The 20,025-nt window shown below is 48.8% G+C and overlaps 6 protein-coding genes and 1 non-coding gene across 7 annotated transcripts; 3 read left to right on the plus strand and 4 right to left on the minus strand.

The window, feature by feature from the left end:
• Positions 1-729: 729 nt before the first annotated feature.
• On the minus strand, positions 730-2,204 carry BCR38DRAFT_521927 (macro domain-containing protein). The gene is made up of 2 exons (XM_040865208.1): positions 1,422-2,204; positions 730-1,274 (listed from the first exon to the last, which is right to left on the minus strand). The coding sequence occupies exons 1-2, from the start codon at positions 2,030-2,032 to the stop codon at positions 1,106-1,108; spliced, it is 780 nt and encodes a 259-aa protein (XP_040719293.1). The 5' UTR covers positions 2,033-2,204; the 3' UTR covers positions 730-1,105.
• A 712-nt stretch (positions 2,205-2,916) lies between these two features.
• On the minus strand, positions 2,917-3,019 carry BCR38DRAFT_t95. The gene has a single exon. It is a non-coding gene; the product is annotated as a tRNA-Thr (tRNA).
• A 534-nt stretch (positions 3,020-3,553) lies between these two features.
• On the plus strand, positions 3,554-4,441 carry BCR38DRAFT_142559 (uncharacterized protein). Its single transcript, XM_040853643.1, has 2 exons — positions 3,554-4,119; positions 4,181-4,441. Exons 1-2 carry the CDS (start codon positions 3,785-3,787, stop codon positions 4,257-4,259), a joined length of 414 nt encoding a protein of 137 aa, XP_040719294.1. The 5' UTR covers positions 3,554-3,784; the 3' UTR covers positions 4,260-4,441.
• Positions 4,090-6,139, plus strand: BCR38DRAFT_142554 (uncharacterized protein). Its single transcript, XM_040853642.1, has 6 exons — positions 4,090-4,119; positions 4,181-4,562; positions 4,623-4,640; positions 4,704-4,763; positions 4,813-5,185; positions 5,317-6,139. Exons 2-6 carry the CDS (start codon positions 4,281-4,283, stop codon positions 5,952-5,954), a joined length of 1,371 nt encoding a protein of 456 aa, XP_040719295.1. The 5' UTR covers positions 4,090-4,119; positions 4,181-4,280; the 3' UTR covers positions 5,955-6,139.
• Positions 6,140-7,103: 964 nt separating this feature from the next.
• Positions 7,104-8,549, minus strand: BCR38DRAFT_335935 (uncharacterized protein; the record flags this gene model as incomplete). The annotated part of the gene is made up of 3 exons (XM_040855422.1): positions 7,104-8,184; positions 8,245-8,326; positions 8,381-8,549. The coding sequence occupies 3 exons, from the start codon at positions 8,547-8,549 to the stop codon at positions 7,104-7,106; spliced, it is 1,332 nt and encodes a 443-aa protein (XP_040719296.1).
• A 5,956-nt stretch (positions 8,550-14,505) lies between these two features.
• Positions 14,506-16,372, plus strand: BCR38DRAFT_406885 (uncharacterized protein; the record flags this gene model as incomplete). Its single annotated transcript, XM_040858103.1, has 9 exons — positions 14,506-14,594; positions 14,655-14,792; positions 14,849-15,011; positions 15,073-15,159; positions 15,224-15,293; positions 15,461-15,581; positions 15,689-15,959; positions 16,090-16,119; positions 16,169-16,372. 9 exons carry the CDS (start codon positions 14,506-14,508, stop codon positions 16,370-16,372), a joined length of 1,173 nt encoding a protein of 390 aa, XP_040719297.1.
• A 252-nt stretch (positions 16,373-16,624) lies between these two features.
• On the minus strand, positions 16,625-18,812 carry BCR38DRAFT_425053 (permease of the major facilitator superfamily). Its single transcript, XM_040859697.1, has 6 exons — positions 18,454-18,812; positions 18,234-18,403; positions 17,322-18,170; positions 17,117-17,273; positions 16,972-17,067; positions 16,625-16,908 (listed from the first exon to the last, which is right to left on the minus strand). The coding sequence occupies exons 1-6, from the start codon at positions 18,680-18,682 to the stop codon at positions 16,877-16,879; spliced, it is 1,533 nt and encodes a 510-aa protein (XP_040719298.1). The 5' UTR covers positions 18,683-18,812; the 3' UTR covers positions 16,625-16,876.
• Positions 18,813-20,025: the final 1,213 nt, after the last annotated feature.

Genomic DNA, 20,025 nt, shown 5'->3' on the forward strand with positions numbered 1-20,025 from the left:
GTCTTTTTCAACTCTGGAACCATCCACTTCGTCTTACGTCCCGCCAACCAGAAAAACCTTGCACCGGGTGGACATATCACCTTACTCTGCGAGAAAAGCCGGTAGGAGGTGGATGCTGGACGCCTGGCGAAGGAGAAAGACGCGCGACTTGAGCAAGCGGGTAGGAAGCGTTTTTGTGGGCACCGATCTGAGACTGGACAGTCGATCAGTGAGTCCGGCCCGTGATAGTGGGATGCTGGTTCGTATTCTGGGCAGCTGAGCTTACATCACCGTGGGACGAACACAGCTATGATGACCACTGTATGCTAAGGCAGGGCCAGAGAGACTGTACCCTTGGGCTGTCGCGAAGGGGATCGTTCGATTATTGTTGCTTCGGCATGAATGCAGCATGTCCTTCGACATTGACTTTCGTTTGCGCTTGTATGTTCATGTTGTTGATGTTCGCTTCAAGCTGGCAGCGAGTCTCATGGTGATGTCAGCTCAGCTGCCCAGAATACGAACCAGCTATTTAACTGGCAATGTTTTGAGTTGAAGTGCTCCAATCGACGAGTCTCTTTTTGAATTTGATTCTGAGGATTTGCAACTGGAGTTTGGAAGGGCCAATTTCCATGTTTGACGAGGGAGATTGGGTGTAGTTGTGGATGAGTCCTGTAGTCGAATCGATGTTATAAGTTGGTTGGTGTTGTGATTGACCAGAAGACCACTCATCGAAGGAAGGACCAAATACAAAATGCATATGTATTTCAATGCCCGATCTCCGCGTACTCATTCAAACTAGCTCAATTGAATTCTCGGAAGAGGGTAGAAGCTTTGGCCTCGTTGAGAGCGCTCAAGGAAATCAAGCCCCCTTTGCCACCTGTACCCACTGTACCTGTTCATTAGTAGTACGAAAATATTAATGACCTTTCGCAAGGCAAAACCAGTTGCATCCCCAGTATCAAAAGTATCTCATTAGTTTACTATCTCCCTTCTTTTCCCTGATAGCCTAGTGGGTGTATCCTTTACCAGAACTCCAAGATCCGTGGGAACGGTGTGTCGTTCATTGCCATTCCTCGTGTTATCATGTTTTCATGTCTTCATAAGTCCTCGATCAAGAGGTTATCCATCATTTGTTATTTTCATGCTTTTGCTTCTTTTGGGCGTAGTCGGCATCCGCAGGATCCGTCGTCGGTACGTCGGGAAGTTGGCCGACTTTGGCCTCTGCTTCAGCCTTCTGCTCCTCTGCTGCTTTCTCTTGCTCGGTCGAAGTTTTTGTATTGGGCGGGAAGAAGCGACTGAAAAGCATTCTGTTAATAACAATCCACATCAAGATATGTACATGAATATCCCAAAGCAACCAATGACAATCCAAATTATTCTAGTCTCACTCTGCGCGCGTCTTAAGAACGCCTTAGTCTCTGAAGGGGGAAATAGGCACTTACGGCAAGACTTGATTATAGGCTCGAACATCCTTCTCCTCAAACGTCACAAAGACAACCTTGTCGATAGTCTTGTCTCTATCCAAGAAATTCTTGACTGTCTCGCAAGCTACCATCGCGGCGTCCAAGCTGGGATAGCCATAGATGCCAGTGCTGATTCCACTGAAAGCAATGGTCTTGAGGCCATTCTTCACAGCTAAGTTCAAGCTCGAAGTGTAGCACCCCTTCAGGGCGCGTTCGCTGTTGTCGGGGCGGATGTCGTCGTAAATGGGGCCAACGGTATGGATGACCTTCTTGCAAGGCAAACTGTAAGCGCTAGTGATTTTAGACGAGCCCGTTTGACAGCCATTGAGGGTGCGACACTCGGCTAGCAGGCTGGGGCCAGCGGCACGGTGGATGGCGCCGTCCACGCCCCCTCCTCCCAGCAGGCTGTTGTTGGCAGCATTGACGATGGCGCCTACTTGGAGGGATGTGATGTCGCCACGGATGAGGCCGATTCGGTCGTTGTGGGTGGGCGTGGCCCCTTGGACGGGCGCTAGGCGCGACGCGTTGAGCTTCTTGAGCTTGTATAGCAAGCTGAGGGTGGGAATGTCAGCGGCGGATATGGGAGCCATTCTCGCGACAGTGCGGAACACACGACAGGTTCAGAGGGTGGTGGTGTAATTGCTTAAGAAAGAAAATGGGCGACGCGATTGCGTACAACAACTGAATTGCAGTTATGAGTTGAAGAGTCGCAACCTCAGAACCTGAGATTCGGTTTCCATGTAGTGTAGTGCGAGGGTGACGTATTTGGGAGCTTTATCGATTAGACCACCTCAGCTTGTGTGGGGCATTCTTTTACTAGGAACTTCTCAGTAGGTGATGACCTGCAGAAGTCACGACAATTTCATCCTGAGGTCGAGTCAATTTAAAAATAATATTAAATACGCCGTAGGTGTTAACCCTCGGTACCTCTACAAGTACTCCCTTAAGGGGCTATAGATGATATAGCGGGCCCTTAAGCCGCGGCGGGCGGTTATACAGGTAAACTTGTAGCCAAACGACTACTAAACCTCCTGTCCCTCCCTAAGTCTGTGCTACAACCCTTGCCTGAACTACCGATAAGTGTGGTAATGTGGCACTTAAATTCGTCCTCAGGGGTGGGATGCTGCTGATGTGCAGAAGATGCTCGACTATTTTTTGTCGCGACAAGTCGTAGTATCTGCTAATTGGGGTTCTCGTCGAGCGTATACATCTCAACCATACGCTCAAGTGGATAGACCGTAACGTGGTCTAGACGCTCGCAAGAATCGCGGCGAGAGGGGGTCCGATAAGGGGTCGGATTAACGATTCGAATTCTGGACCGGCTGTCGAGTTATATTCCGCCGACGTAGTGCTTGACGGTCGACTGGCTAGGATGCTCGTAATCCTAAACTGCACCAATCTCCCTATTATCGCTAGGTAGGCGAAGTCAACAAGGTGGGCAGCGCGCCGTAAGGGTTGACTAAACCCCCTTGTGTGTCAGCTGCGGGATTCGAACCCGCGACTCGTCACCGACCCAAGTGGGCGAGGCTCAAATCGGGACTTATCTACCAGCGAAGTGACCAACTACACCAGCCGACAGTCAATTTATCGCTATAGTTACAAGTTCTTTGGGAAAAATTTTCTTACTTCCCTGAAAATGCCAAAGTTTTGGAGTAATAACTGGGAAGATGACGAACGCAGTGCTTGTGACCTAACGGCCTTCCTCCAGTTTTCCATTGCCGTGCCCAAGCATCACCAGATGACGGCAATGAATAAAGCACACTTTGCATCAAGCCTCCAAGCCCTGAATATTGTGACCGACTTGGTCTGAATTTGGAATCGCGTATCATACACTCGAGCACGAACGGGAGGCAGTGTCTTCGAAAACATGCCGCAAACATCACATTCCAGGGTCAAGTGGCCCGAGACTGCATTCTTAATCCGATGGCCGCCATTGTTTACATCCCAGGGCCAGGGACGTGACCTTTGTCTTCTTCCTGTCCCGCGTGTCTAGGCGGGAATAGGTACTGTTCGTCCTCCTTATTTTCTTCGTGCAAACTTGTTCGGCCTTGTGCGCATCTCCTGTCTGTGTCCTGTCTGTGTCCTGTTTGGAGAAGAGTGATGCCGCATCTTTTTCAACATGGCGGTATCAACACCTGCTGCATTGTTCAGCCCACCATCACATCCACCACAACCACATGCAGCGTCAAAATCCGACGCCAATCCTCATCCTTCAGACTATTATCGCCCGTGGTCCCCATGGGCAGAACACTTTTACGTGTCGACTCATCCATTCTGGCATCGCCTCGATGGTCAATATCATTCCGCTCTTGCACCAGAGTTCCCACCACTAGATATTGAATATGAGTCTTTTGGCCCTGAACCTCCCCCAACCGAAATGGCAGGGAGTTCCTCAGTGGGGAGGAGATAAGCGGTGGCATGACTTTATCCAAGGGAGAATCACCGTCAACGAAAATTCCTGGCTCAATCTTTTTGCAAAGCCCAGGTGGTATGATCTGAGGCCTGCAAAGGCGCATGCTCGTGCCACTGATACTATTCGATACCCTTTTCCACAAATGGAGGAGCACGACACGCCATGGTGGACCGTTGACAACCCAATCATATGGGAGCAGGTCAGCATATCTATTGAATTGGCCAACAGGATCCTCCTGCGCCTCTGCCAAGAAAGAAATCCTTGGTGCGGAAGACTACCTCCTAATAAGATGAGCATGAAATATGAGGTGCTGATTTAATGACAGGATCAATACGCTTCTATTCGCAAAAAGTCTCACCTGGGCGGGGTTTGACATGGACGTCTGTAATATATGGTCAACATAACCAGATTACAATCCAAGGCTAATGGACGCCGCCCAAACACCTCTTCGCTCAGCGGAGGAGATCGTCGAGCGGCTGGTTGACCTTAACATTCCGACTGTTTGGGGCTTCTGTGACGAAGCTGGAACTTTTACCCCATTCCAAACTTTGGGTGTGACAGGCTCGATGAGAGCGCCTAATACGAGAGGTGATCCGACTATGTCCTGGATCACCTCGATGATCCATGTTGGCCATCTTCGGGCGTTATGCGACGAGCAGACACCACTGGCGGAAAGATGCAATATACAAGCCTCCCTCGCGGTAGTGGTATGACTGTTCAAGCGCAGGTTGACCTGTTCCAGCCGACTGACACACTCTTGGCAACAGATGCTACACGAAATCATGGTACGCACCCACTCCCCGTACAGCAGAAGACATAACGAATGGATGGCTTAACACGACGAATAGCATGCGACATATCGTTCAAGGGTTTCACGGGAACCAGATATTCCCGGGGGAGAAGAGCCTGTAAGTCGAATGTTCACGATGTGGACGAAGTTTTAATCATCATGACTAGTACATGTACCCTGAAGTGAACAACGAGATTGGCGATTCATTTGAAACGGCTATTTTTGGCGGGTTGATCCGCCCAAACCCAACCGCCCGTGGGGAGGAGATCTTTCGAGGGGTCAATACTCACCTGTCAGTTCTCGAATGGCCACACTTTTTAGATTTGGGGAACTTATCCGCTGCCACGATCGCCCATGTCGCATCAACTCAGGTATCTATGGACTACTTGATTCCTGTGGCATGGGCATCGGCCCTCCAGACGCAGCACTTTTGGGACGCGGTAGTACCGGTCCACGGAAGTGCGGCCTTCAAGGCCTCCAGAATCCTCCGTAACGAGTTGGTAAAACGAGACTGGTACATTGGGTATAGAATACACTCAAGTAGGCGCATGCAAATAGAAAACACCCCCCCCCCCCCCCCCCCCCCGAGATGCAAGAGTACTACAAACAGGCCTTGATCAATTGGCAGAACAGGAAACAGTACTGGGAACTGATACGGCCGTGGCACGCAGCCGAGTACAGGCTTTGGTCGTTGAGCCCGTGGAGCTGGGTTGAAGCGCGGAGGCTCATCGCTCAATTCAAGGACGCGCATGCAAACAAGAGGCTTAGCGACTGCCTAGATACCGCAAGGGAGTTGTCATCGTACTCCCCAGACAGAAGCCAGCCCACCACCTGCGCCTTACACCATACCACTTGGCTATTTCTTTCCATCAGCAGCTTGATGTTTGCATCCATCCCGCTTCTGACACAAGATGTGTGGCATTATGGACCACACAAGTTTCAAGACTTGTATCCAAGTCAAATGCGGAGTCAAGCAATGCAATACATCGAAATAACATACAAGAGCAACAGCGATTCTTTACTAATCATCAACCCATCCCCTTCCCCGTCCACTGTCTCACTCCTCCTCATCATCCCCAACAAGTCGATCGACTTTATACGCCAACGTCCGATGCGGCATCGGCGTCCACCCCCAAGCCAACATCTCCAAATGCTCTACCGTCGGCCTCCCCTCGGCATCCCACAAATCGCCCACATCATACCCGTCCATCGTCTCTTTGCCCTCCGGTACAATCTCATAAAGCGCCTCGTACCGTTCCTGCTCCCAATCAAGTCCTTTGGGATCATTATCTACAAGCTGGTTTCCTAATCTAGCATTCTTCTGCAATTCGACGTAGAAATCCGCGAAGCGCATCTCGTGAGGCTCCAAACCGGCATCGAGCATCTCGTCTCGCAGCTTGGAGACAATGTCTTTACTTACGATAGGTCGGAAGCCCCGGTTGCCGCGTAGCGATTCCACAGCCGCTGGGTAGGTCACTTCGAGCCATTCATGGAAGAGAGCCGCAGCGGCTTTGATACCCGGGGTGGGGTGTAGGTGTGAGTTGGCGCGGTTGTGCAACGTGTTGACCAGGCTCGCCTGGTAGCTCAGGCTGCGGTGCTTGATTACTTCGAGGGTGTAAAGGGCTGTCTTGGAGTCCTTGAATCCGGTGCCTTTGAGGGGCGTGGGGAATGTATCCTCGTCAACGGAGGGTTGGGGAAATGCTTTGGGCTTCTTGGGAAAATTGGACAAGCCGGCGGCGTCCTTGGTTCTGGTTGTCCTCGTTGCTCTGGTGGAGGCGGCAGCTCTCTGTGCTTTCGGCATGGTGGTCGATAGGGAATTGGTGTTGAGAATGTTGACTGATTGATTTGGCACGATAACGCTCTGGGTCTGCATCCAGTAATACTTCATAAGGGAGCATTATATATGTTGCGGAAGCTGGGCAGGAATATTATATGATGACTCCATAAGTGAATGAGGGCTAATTATGGTTACTGCCCCTTTGTTGTGGTTGGAATGGTGGTGTCCTTACAATCTGGCTTGTCTGAACCCCGAGTTCGTCGATAGGGGCATAATTATGACGCATGCGGAAATCTTGACACAAGGAGACATCCCACAACACCCTAAAAGGATCGTCTGAAATTTCTGAAACTCATGTGGCGTCAAAGTATATGAGCGTTATACAGTTGGCGACTGCATGTCATCTGAAACATGTCTTGCCAGTCAACGCCCGATCAGCGCCTGCGGGAAATGTCGCCACAATTCGTTTCTAAATACGATCAATTTATCTAATTGATTTATTGATGGCATATCAGTTGTTTTGGAGTGATGTGTACCTCGGAGTATTTGACTCAAGAGTATACAAACTCTGAAAATGGAGTCACAAGTACTACTGCCTATAAGCTAGAACTATACAACATACCTATACTGCACTCCACCGAACCAGAATAACAATCGATCGATTTCACCCTTCATGTCCAATCACCTCCCCACAGTCTGTTTCCAAACCGGCAAGAACACAAACAATAAAACCCCCAAACTTGCAAACACGGCGCCCCCAACCAAACTCTGCACTACAATATTGGTCTGCAACCTCCTCAAATGCACATCCTTAACCCTGATCTTACGATCCAAAATCATCAATCTCGACACCGCCCTCCTGAGTCCCGATGTTTTCGAAACGACACTGGCCCCATCATCGAACCTCTCCCATGGCAACGGCTGCCGTCGCGAAAACAACAAAAGGAAAAAACAACTCCCTCTCGCCCCCGACAGAATCAAACTCATTCCCAACCACCACATCGGCCAGGCCGCGAAAGACTCCCAGCGGCTGTGTGCGCCCCGAGAGGGGACGAAACACCGTAGGAACATGAGTAAGAACCCTGCGAGCACGAGAACTATGCCCAGGCCGGTCGCCATGCAAATTGTTTCCATGGTGCCGTTGCATATACCGAGGCGCACGAAATTCCGGTGCGAGCAATTGCACAGAAGCTGGTAGACATGTTCGGCGATGGGCTGTAAATGCGCCGGGTCGGAGGAGTTTGCGAGGCCGGCGAGGGCTTGGGATCGGAGTGAGGGCGGGATGTTGAGTTCCTTCGGGGCGGAGGGGACGAGGTAGGTCTGCACTATGGCCTTGAGCTCGGCGCGTTGGCCTAAGGCGGGTTTGGGGAGGGTAGATTGAGTTGCGGTTGGACGGGTCGTCGTGGTCAGGTGTGTATTCTTCTCGGCGTTGGGGGTGTTGGTTATGGCGGTGGTGGGATCGAAGACCACTTTGTTGGCGGTGCAGCTTGGGTTGCAGAAGCCATCTGGGACGCAGATGGCCTGTGGACTAAGGAGTTCGGCTATGTGGTCGAGGGTTTCTCTGGCTGTTTGCATTGGTGAGTACAATGTTACTAGCTGATTGAAGGGGCAAATACCGATTTCGGGGTCTGGAATGAAGTCCATAGATGAGTTGGACTCCTCTAGCTTCGATTCCGAGATCTGTAATGAACCATCATCGTCTGTGTCTCCGAAGTCTCTGACGCTACCTGTCTTCGAGTATGTTTTCTCATAGTTCTTGAGCCTGAAAAACATTTCAAGAGTCAGTAATAAGCATAAGTCTCATGTGCAAGCCATTGCGCACCAAATATAGAACTCCAAGTTTTCCGACGAGAACTCAATGTACTTCAGGTACATATAGAAGTCATAGAGTGACATGGGACTGCCTGCGCACTTGTCAGTAACTCTTCCTGACGAATGAACGAAGGTGCTTTGTATACAAGTCTTGTTATCCAAAATCCGCTTCAACTGCAGCCGTCTAGGAATAGCACTCTTATTCTTTCTATCCGAGCTCGTGGGTCGCTTGCCACTCTTGGCCTCAGCCGAGTACTGCTTGATGTCGCGATACTCCGGCTTCTTGTACCAGACGAGCCATGGTGGCAACTGCATGATTGCGACTGTATGATAATTTCACCAAGACAACACCTAACTCCCCCGAAAGAAAAAGAAAATTAATATATAGTGTATAGAAAAATTTCCGTGTTCCAAATGAAGATTGAGGTCAGAAGAGCTGAAACAAAATCGAACGGGGTGTTGTGTAAACGATCGCCCTTGGTTGGGGGGTCAGCCATACATAAAAGACGGTGTCTGCATGGTTCGGTCGGTACGTTGGTCGTGCGCGATGCCCCAACAACGCCACGACCGAGTAGCGCCGACAGGAACGGATGATTGGTGTTTGGTGTTTCCCCTTGCGTGCTCACAAACATATATCGTTTGTACCGTAATTCCCCAGGTGGCTGACCGTGACGAGAACATATACAATAGAACATCTCATCTCGGGAGCCCATGGCGATCCATGAAAGACGTGTGTCAATTTGTGAGTAGAGAGAAGATTGAAAATGCCGTCCGCAGTGCGGAAAGTAGTGCGCCATGGTGAGATCCAAACCCGCAAAACGCCATGAAAAAAAAGCCACAGGATCACCATCCGAGCTGAACCCACCAGAACTATTCCACGTGGCGAAGTTCCGAGTTTAATGATTAATATTGCTTCTTTCCCGTCCGGATCTAAGCTGCGCTTTTCGGTGCTAAGCTGTTAAATATCTTCCAGAATATTTGGAGAATGAGTGCCTCTGTGTGGTTGGACAAATTTCAGGTTTTTATACTGAAGACCGTGATGGATTGGGGATACAGCCAACCAGCCAGCCATAAAATTTATTATTATTATTATTATTATTAAATATGCCGTAGGCTCGAAGCCCCCGGTACCTCTACTAGTACTCCCGTATGTCAAACCGTGCCCTAATGGCTGGACTAAATACATACGCTGCGTCGTCGGTTCGCCCTATTGGCGACTGCGTTGCGTTCACTACCATACTACGTTGGTTCTCAACCTACCAACAAAGTCCCCCCTGAGAAGATCGATGCTATCTGGGCCTTGAAGCTGTCCGACCCGTCCCTAGCAGCCACCTTACAATAGTCCCACTAACTACTGGTTCTCCTGTTGCCGTTGCGAGGTCTCTGCGAGAGTATAGTGGCCGTGGTGCGATAGCGGCCCGTAATCGTTCCCTCGGTCCTTCCAACAGCCCGCAAAAGAGGATTACGTGCTCTGCCGTCTCGGGGGCGTCGCCACAGCGGCATAGCGGCGAGTACACGCCAAAATCCCCTGTCTTGAATAAGAAGGCTGCTAGTCCTATTTTTTCCGTCCTGATCTGGCACAGAGTTGGACAATATGGGCCCTGTGGGCCATGTGGGTCCTATACTTGCCACTATCGCCACCTAGAACGGCGACCATCCCCACATACCTCTATTACGAGAAATGTGGCGAGGATAGAACATTCCCTACTTATCTATATGCTTCTACAACTTGTCTGAATTAATCAGCAAGTCTACCATTCATTGACTATATAAGAACCCTTTTGTTTCCATACATAGACCCTCGAAGAGAGGACCAGAGTTAGCTACAATACATACAGGTTAGGCATATGTGCCCTCCTTTTGCTCCTTCAACGGGAACATAAAATCCAAGTGGATGTTACGCGGCAAAGCGATTTCTTAGTTGGCCATCTTGTTGATGTAGTCGAATGAGGTATGTACCAGGCTTTCATGTTCTCAAGTGCAACCAATATGACGACTTGACCGACCTCTAACTGTTCATACTCCCACCTGGTCACTTTCGATAGTAAGTTATTGGTATTTATGTAGGATTCGCTGGATAGCTTATCCCCGAGTGCCGTGAAAGCTCTTGGCTTGACCCAGCCCAGCAAGGGTCGGATAAACCAAACCAGGTCAGTTGGGATGTCGTGCACGAACAATCCGATCCCAAAAATTCTCCGGATTTTGGTTGCCAAGGCTAACCATTCTGGAGGCCTGGTTGGATGAATTGGTTGTCTTGGACTGTACCTCTGTAGGACTTATTACTAGCTTGAAAAATCTCTGAAATATATTGATGTTCTTCTAGCGCTCCAATCGCTGCCTTTATACTATAGAGCGTCTATCACCCCTACAACGCCGACCCCGGTGGCATCGATATCTCGCTAGACCTTGCCTATAGCTACCCTAGTGCCCCGGAGCGCTAATAGTACCTTTTTCAGTACTTCTGAAGCTACACCTTCTCTACCCGCTGTAGGCTTGTGGACGTGGACCTGTAGCTATAATATCCAGAATAACGATAAACGGCGATGGGTATGTAAACGCTGTATTAATTGACAGGATTCCTAGCTTAGTAACTATAAGATGAATACGGATATACGTGACCCTACTAGCTACTATTATGACCGCCAGCTAAATTTCCTACGGCTTTCGTTAAGAGCGCTAGATGTCCTTACAATGCAGGCCATGTTAGCTGAACGTGAGCGGTTATTTTGATCTACCGGTAGAATAGTCATTTCACAGCGGCCATGTCTTAATGCCAGCATCAAGACACTACGAATTTGGTACAGAGTCGCCTTACAGGATAGTTATATACTCTGCCTAGGACTCTAATTTATGTTCCGGCTACAGAGGAAGCTATAGCTATCTCCGCTAAGAGGTTTCTCGGGGATAGCGGCGGCGAGATTAGCGATAGCTTCATTTCTTAGCACAAATAATCAAACCCAAAAGAATTAACCACAACTAACCCAAATTAGTTGACTGCTTGTCCAACCACACGGCAATCTTTTTTACTAATTGGACAACCAACCGATTAGGGGGGGATGGGTGATTGGTTGGGTTTCTCCGACCTTGCAGCCCATGGTGCAATGGCGCCATGGCAATATTCAATCGAGTTTTCGTCGCATATCCAACGAGACAAAAACACATCGCTGCCTTTTTTCCATGGCTTAATGTGTGATCCATATCATCGTCACACATATCGCTACTCTAGCTCCTCTAGCTCAGTTGGCAGAGCTGAATATGAGTATCAGGCTAGGTCCTTAGGATACAGGAGGTCTATTGGTCATCTACTTCATTGCCTCAATGGGTGCGTGTGACATGGTGCGTTCTTGCGGCAATTAATTTCAGTTGCAGCTTGGAAACCCTGCTCTCGAACTTTCACGACGGCCATAGCGTCACCGTCAGGAAGCCATTCATCGCATTGTCAGGTGCCCCCTTTCTACCACTCAACGATAACAGGTCATCCAAAATTAATAACAATGAGGACTATTATCATCATTAATTTTCTTTTCAGTTTGGTGAGCACGAGTGATCATATGAGTCAACACAACTGGAAAGCTAAAAAAGAAAAGATACACAATTTGCAACAATCAAGGTCTACTCGGACCAGCAAAGCGATGGACCCTCTCTATTAGTCCAAGAAGGCCTAAGTGTGTCTGAAGCCTTGATATGTTGGAATCAAAATCATCAATCAACCGATACCAAATTGCAGTAGAAGTACCTGTAGTTACCCCTATTACATACGGAACCCCTGTGTCCTCGGTGCCTAACACTGTACGGTATTCGATACAATATTCACACAACACGCGGTTCTCAGAGATAAATACATCGTCACTATGATGATAGTATTCATTCCAGGACATGAGTAGTAAAAGTAACTTCATAAAACCATTGAAATTTCATTTTGATCATTTATTCCCCCTCGGACATCTATGCGTCCATCTCTTTTGACCCAATTCCTTTTCACTCTCGCATCGACGATCGAACCTCAAGTTTCTGTCATGTCTCTTATCTTTGACAGGAACAGGAATACCCGCCTCCTCCGTCTTCACCAACTTGGTCTCACTCTGGGCCCAACCAACCCGCCACCACAAGTTGAATAGCTGGTCCATAGTCTGCATACTACGATCCTTGCGCTCGGGGAAACGCGAGGAAGGCTTAGATAAAACCGACGGCCATGTACCCTGAAAGCAGGCAAAGGTACTAGAAGCGCCCATGCAGGGAAGCCCTGCGTGATGCCGAAGCTGAGCAAATTTGGATAGGTGAAAGCGATGATGACAATAGCGTCGCAAGTACGAGTGGGGTATATTTCCGACGTGCCCAGACTGGAGGAGGAACATCCAATGCCATATCCCACGGCGAAGATATAGACGAAGACAAGAACGAGCCAGACGGTAGCTCCAGGGTCGTTACCCAAGTTGAGTTCCATTGTGTTCAGGAATTAGGCGAGGTAGAGAAGTGGCACAAGTTTTATGACGGTGCCAATGAGCAACAAGGTGCGGCGGCAAAAGCGGTCCTTCATGAAGAAGGTGCACACCGCGAAGGTGGCTACCTTGACCGTGCCATAGATGGCGGTGAAGAGGAGCTCCTGCTACTTTTTGAGCCCCATGGTCTCGATTATGGTGCGCGCGAAGTAGGTTATTCTGTTGCCGCCGCTCGTGATGAAGCATTTTTAGATTAAATAACAAAATAAAAAAATCAAAGCACTTGCGGGTCGACTCGTCCGTCATGTAGTAGTGGATCAGCGTCTTGGGCGCCTTGAACCCCTTTTCTGCTTCGGCCTCAGCGTAGATCTTACCTTGCAGTTCCTTTCACTCATAGTAGACCACTTCAGCTCGTTCCATGCCGCCATTCAGGATAAGGTAGTGGGGCGACTCTGGGCAGAAGGGGAGGCGGATGAAAAGCGCAATAGCAGCGATCAGCTGCAGGATCAAGGGAACAATCCACTGCCGGCTCGACGTGCTAGTACTTTCTTTTAATTGAGGAGATGACACGCGTTCTTCTAATCATACCCATGCATGACCAGATTTGACCCGGCAAAGATCTACTTTCATCCAGCCATTGGGTAAAAGACAAAATCTTGGCACTGGGGCCATTTCGAGGGGTCCTTCAGGTCTCTTAGAGTGGCATTTGGGACTAGTAAAGTGGCAGATAACGGACTAAGAAAACGGCTGTAACTTTTAGGATCTGTGGGGGTCCCCTTGTTGCAGTTTTGTCGACGCACCCACGTATCGTGCTAATTCGGTGTCGTATACAGATATCAGCTTTTTCAAGAACACCCCTAACTTCAACAAGCTCTAATAAGAATATTTCCGCCATCAAGTCAGTCAAAATCGGCTCTTCGTGCCGCTTGACCCCTTGGCCCTGTGTTCCTAGTACGTGAATCTTTTACTACACATCAAATATTAGGATATTGCCATGCCATCCGATGATAGGGTTTTCTACCGTCTCGACATAATGACGATGACATCGCCATTTATCAACCACTTTACAATATCATGTATACGGAGACAGGAATGCAGTCTCAGACATCTGTTTGAAGTCCCTTGATTAATTATTTCCTTCACGATATAGCACATTTACAATATTGCAATATGTGTATTACTCTATAATTATGTCCCGAGTGACCGCTCGCCTCACCGAGAAGATATTTGAGTCGTCAAGGCATATTCAGCATTGAGACTGCGTATTCATAGTAACTTGTACAATGCGGGCTAAAATCATATCTCTTAGCGGACATATGAATGATATTTGATGTTCGGCATCAGTCACGCAGACAATATCTACTGCCGCATTTCAGGTGTAGTACATCAAGCAGATCGTAAATAACCGTGGCATGCGTTGCTGGATGGATATGAAATCTGGGGTACATTTATCTTCTCGTCTATTGGCCTAGATGACGTGAGCCTATGACTGTCACTTCAAAGTTTATAAAGGCCATCTGCCGTTCTGAAGTACCCCGCGTTCTGGAAAACTTCCATACCAATATGGCAATACAGTATTGCTCTTCATTGGATAACCGGTCTACATCCACCCAAAATGATTCATTTCTAGCTGTTTTCCCAGATTGGTGATCGACAACGCCTATAGCGATGGCGGCAGTTTTCGATCTTGGTACTCACCGCGATGATATGCATGGCTTTCTTGCTACATATAAGGTAGACACTCAAGATTCCATGCGTTAAAAATCCGAATCTGGCTGAGAGTGCGCATTTTTTCATTGCAGCGTTCTTGGGCTATTCTTGACACTGCCAAGATGTTTTTCCCCTTGTGGTTTCTTGCGGCTTCTTCCGCGCTCAGTGTGGTGGAGGCAGGTCCAGTCGGGAAGAAATCCAATATCAGAGAGTAAGGCCCATCTTCCTGGTCTCATGAGATGCTGTTCATTTGGCTAACTGGGCTACCCAGGAGGATAAACGGCTTTTACGCTCTCGATGAGGTCGACTTGCTGCAGGAGGACAAACTGAAGAACTTTGATGCCTATCTCGCTGCCAACCCAGCCAAGTCAGGATGCACACTCGAGAACGCCGCAAGGCGTCTCGAATGGTACGTCTCATCATCTCAATATTATAAGGCGCTGTCCACTGACTTCCGTGATTCAGGGGCGACCTCACGGTTTCACAAAGGGAAGAATACATCGCCGCCGTCCTTTGCCTACAATCCAAACCGCCAATTTCGCCAAGGGACAAGTACCCCGGTGCGCTCAGTCGCTATGATGACTTCGTGGCGAACCACATGACATTTGCGATGCAGCTGCATTCAACAGTAAGTCACATTTCCTTCCCGATAACATCAGTTGAACCCAAGCTTACATCTATTCTCGTAGCCACACTTGCTCCCAGCGCATCGTTTGTTTATCCATCAATATGAAAAGGCTCTTCGCGAGGAATGTGGATACACAGGATACCAACCAGTATGTTTCAGATCTTTGGAGGCATACACATAACGAACACCAGCATTGACAACGGATATTTTAGTACTGGAACTGGGCGCGCTACGCAGACGACCCGGTGAACTCGGCCATCTTCAACGGCAATATGTCCAGCAGTACGCAACTTCAAGAGTTATTCTTTCCCCGTTCTCGTCTGTCTCAGGAGTAAAAATTGCCCAATCATATTGTGTTGGGAATTATTGCTGCTGAGATACGACTTAGAACTCCTACATTATTCGCTTACATCCCCGTGACGAGTATATATTAACTCACGTTGTTGTAGTGGGCGGCCAAGGTCTCCCTATTGAGTACGACGGCGTTCCCTCCATGGGTTTCGAGCCACCCTACGACATGATCCCACCCGGCGGTGGGGGAGGCTGCGTAACTGAAGGTCCATTCAAAAAGTAATTATACCTCCCATTGTCTCTGTCTCTTTTTCTCTTTCCTCATCTGCCCTAAATCACCCCAACCACCTTAAACCCCAAACTCAAGCTAACCCCCACACCTAAAGAATGAACGTCAGCCTCGGCCCCATCGGTACCGTCCTCCCTGACGTCCCGCCCAACCCACAAGCCGACGGTTTCGGCTCCAACCCACGGTGTCTCCGCCGCGACGTGAACAAGTATTCTGCCGCGGTCACCAAAGCCAACTACACGTATGCTCTCATCACCGAGAATGATGACCCAGACAAGTTCGAGCGGGTCATGCTGGGTACGCCTGAGAATAACGATTGGGGTGTCCATATGGGGGGTCATTACACCATTGGTGGGGATCCCGGAGGTGTGAGTAAACCCGTTCTCTTTGCTCTTTTTCCCGGTTTTCCTTTTTTGCCCTATCTCTCCCGCAATTTGAATAATTGTTGAAGGTGTGACAAGAGTAGAATTTATGCTGACATGACTAATTTTTTGATAGGACTTTTTCGCCTCCCCAGGCGACCCCATGGTAAGTTCACTTGTTTTGTATGCAGCAGAGTTATAAGCTAATCAAGTAGTTCTGGTTTCACCACGGCATGATAGACCGCATTTGGTGGATTTGGCAGATGCAGGATCCGGAGAACCGTATGCATGTCGTCCCTGGAAGCCCGCCTGCCGACGACATTGTGGATCTGGCTTGGGTGGCACCACCAACGCTTCTTTCGGATCTTCTGACTAATATTGGCGGTAACGATGGGGACTTCTGTTATATCTATGACTAGGGTGTGCGTGGTTGTCATATTGCATTTATCGAGATGTACGGTGTTAAATACCATCATTTCAATCTGTAATACTCTACCTTCTATAGCATGCTTTCATATAAATACTCCGTCTTACCTGTTAATTCTTACCTGTTAACATGGTCTACTGTATTTACTTATCGGCATAAAAGTTTACAAATTTCTATGTAGTATGTCTTCCCCATGATACTCAAGTTCATGATATTGATCAGTTGCGGTATTCGAAGACCAGGAGATTTATACGAAGGCCAAAAAAAAGATGTTTTGTTTTTCTTTTCTTTCTGATGTCTACTTCTGGCTTGATGCGGGGTTTTGTAGGCATTCGGCCCTGCGCTTGGCCGTACCTTACCATCTCCAGGCTACTTCAGATGCAACGACGTCTTCTGGAACTCTTCATAGTAAAGAAGTGCCTCCCTTGCAGTACTGCATGAAGAGATATAATATCTAAATCCTCGGGCACCTCCCAGATTTCAGGCGTCAATGGAATTATTCGTGCTCGGCATTTGGTTGAAGCAATGCTACAGGGCACGAGTACTTAGTACTTTCCTAAAAGCTCTAGATTGCGTGGGGTGCGGACTCACGTTGCCTCTCCGAATCTCCCTTGTTTTGCTCTTTTCCGGTTTTGTCAATGCCGAAGAGCTCTACCATTTCCTCCAGTGAACGACCCCTCGTTTCGACTGTTTCTGGTCAGGAAATACTCAGGAGTAAAATTACGGGGTAACTTACCGAGGGCATAACGAACAAAGACGAAAGCCACGATGCAGAACATGATGAAGATTACGTAAAGCCCGTAACCAGTTGCACGTTCGATAGGGGGAGACACTTGAGCCACCGCAAAGTTTGAAATCCACAGGGAGGCGGTACACAATGCATTTCCTTTCGCCTGGAGGAGAGTTAGCGAAGACACATATTCAGAGTGATGGCGACTTACGCGTAATGAAATAGGAAATATCTCAGCTGCATATGTCCAAGAGCCCGAGCTCCAACTCATGTTGAAGAAGGTAAAGAAAAGGTAGGGAAATGCGACAATGGCATAATTTGCTGGATCATGGGGATAATCCGCTGCATGCTGCTGGAGTGCACAAATTCCAACAAGGGCACCCACCATGCCGACAAGGCCTATCTGAAGCCAGGTTTTGCGTCCCAGCCGATCAAAATAGAAGATAGGTATCCAGGCACTGAAAAAAAGGACGACACCGATGCCTCCAGTGGCAAGATTGGCCATGTCGGGGTTCGTGATGCCGCCCTTTTTGAACAAAGTAGGTGCGTAGTAGAATATGCCATTCGTGCCCGTGACTTGTTGTAGGATCTGAATACCGGTGCCAAGCAGCGTAATTCTCAGGACTGGCCCCTTGAACATGTCAGCCCAGGACGACTTCGCCACGGCTTCCTGTTCAGACAAAGTCTCGCGTATCTCGCTCATCTCGAGGTCGGCAGCTTCCGAGCCATGTAATCTCGAGAGCACTTCAAGTGCGCAGTCATATCGTTCTTCAGCCACGAGCCAGCGAGGGCTTGGTGGTACCCAGATCCAGCAGCCGACTGCGAGAACCAAGGCTGGCACGACCTGAATTGCGAGCGGCATCCGCCACCAATGGTCCGAGTTGAGGAAGTAGAAGCCGTAGACGATCCAGAAAACGACCATTTCTCCAAAACAGAGGATCATCAAGTTGATGCCGACGATGCGGCCGCGGAGATTGGCGGGGGATATCTCGGAGATGTAGAGCGGGACACCAGCAGAGTAGGCACCCACGCCGAGTCCCAATATGAGGCGACCAATGCTCTACTTCCGTGTTTAGCACGTAATCACACAGCAAAACGACACATTATTCATGGGAAAACTTACGATCTGTGGGATGCTATAAGATGCGGACTGAATCAAGGCACCGGTGATGAACACGGAGCTTGCCAACGAAATGGTTCGCTCCCGACCGCACGAGTCTGCGATGAGGCCGATGGTCAGGGCTCCCACGACACAGCCGATGTTGTAGATGCTCACAACGAAGCCAACGCTCCCTATTAAACAAGTGAGCATTTGGAACACGGTGGATACACAGGGTACTTGCAGTCATTGGCCGGTTGCATGAGCCTTAACCACCGCTCGTCAGCAATTATCATGGCCATGACCCCTTGATCCCAGCCAAAAAGAAAGCCACCAAGAGAAACAAAGGTGGTGAGCTTATAGACATATCGAAGGTTCGGCGGCCGTTTATGACCGGGTTGGGAATCTATCGGTGGCTCAATGGGGGCAGTTTGCTTGATGAGGTTGATCACGTATACTTTAGTGGCCCCCATTATGCATCTATAAATCTAGTCGACAAGAAATAGAAAGATTCAGAGCAGGTGGTATCGCGGTCCTGTGGGCAATTAGAAAGATGCAATTGGTGACGAGTCACCTTGTTTCTGGAAGCGCTGCGACGATGGATGCAGGATGACGTTGAATTACAAGCAACTTTGAAATGCGGGCTATTCTAATGTCGCGTTAACGTAGTCCACAAGCGAACGGGTCACCCAACCGAACGGGTCACGCCAACTAGCAAAACATGGAATTCAACACGATTTCGCAACCACAACGCCGTAAATCAATTAAAACTACTCAGAATACTCTTGCCCAGATGATTCTATCTCTACCTGACAGGTTCGCGCATTATGCCCGGTCTTCCCGCATACGCCACAGCGCCGTTGCCGTGGCTGGCCACGATTTGATCCAGCGCTATTTCCACGTATTTCCTGCTGTACTTGCTGCGCAACGTCCTTTTGATCTTGAAGATCTTGTACGTCTTGTGAATTAAGTGATCCTCTAAGCCGTACTCATGTTTTTTTGGCCCTGCGCCGCGTGCTAATTAGAGCATTTGCCTCTCGAAGTTCGGCGACCTCAGCTTGGAGTAAAGCCATCTTATGCATAATACTCCGCGCTCCTTTCGAAAACTGATCGATAGCATCGTAAATTGACGTCGGGGAGCTATTTTGATGCCTAGCAATTCGAGATTTAATAAATTCGGATTGCGAAGTAGCCTCGGTTGGGTTGTTTGGCGTCCGAGAAGCCTAAGGAAGGGTTTCCCGCGTAGGGGGCCGGGAGGACGTTGGAGTCTGTAATTTCACATCCAGCTTCTCAATAACAATATCTGGACTTAAAGGCACAAGCCCAGCCCCTTGAAAGCCTGCACGAATATTGCTTTCGGTCAGGCTCTTCTTGAACGCGTCGCAAAATGCCGGAAGAAAGTCCTCCTTTGTGATATGCGAGTCGCGTAGCAGTCGGTTTGCCATATCTTCAACACCACTTAGCCGGGGAGGAAATGCTTGCGAATCTAGCTCAATTCTCCTTTGAATAATCGTATTTTCTTCTAGTTTTGTTGAATTCCAACCGTTGGCTTCGCTATTGCGACGTGATTGACGTTTTTAAGACGCGCCTGGAGAGTAGTATTCGAGACTTTGTAGATTGTTGCAGCACGTCGGATACTGAGTGTTGAGTCATGTCTGATAGCCTGAGTTGCAAGGAGTAATTGAGATTCTTTTTGAGCAGAATCCATCGAGAATTAGTTGCGTGGTAAAGTTAGGAAGTTTAGTTCTATTTTTTGCTATGGGCGTGACCCGTTCGGTTGGGTGACCCGTTCGCTTGTGGGCTACGTTATATAAAT

Source organism: Pseudomassariella vexata (genome assembly GCF_002105095.1).
Source record: "Pseudomassariella vexata strain CBS 129021 chromosome Unknown BCR38scaffold_3, whole genome shotgun sequence".
NCBI lineage: Eukaryota > Fungi > Ascomycota > Sordariomycetes > Amphisphaeriales > Pseudomassariaceae > Pseudomassariella > Pseudomassariella vexata.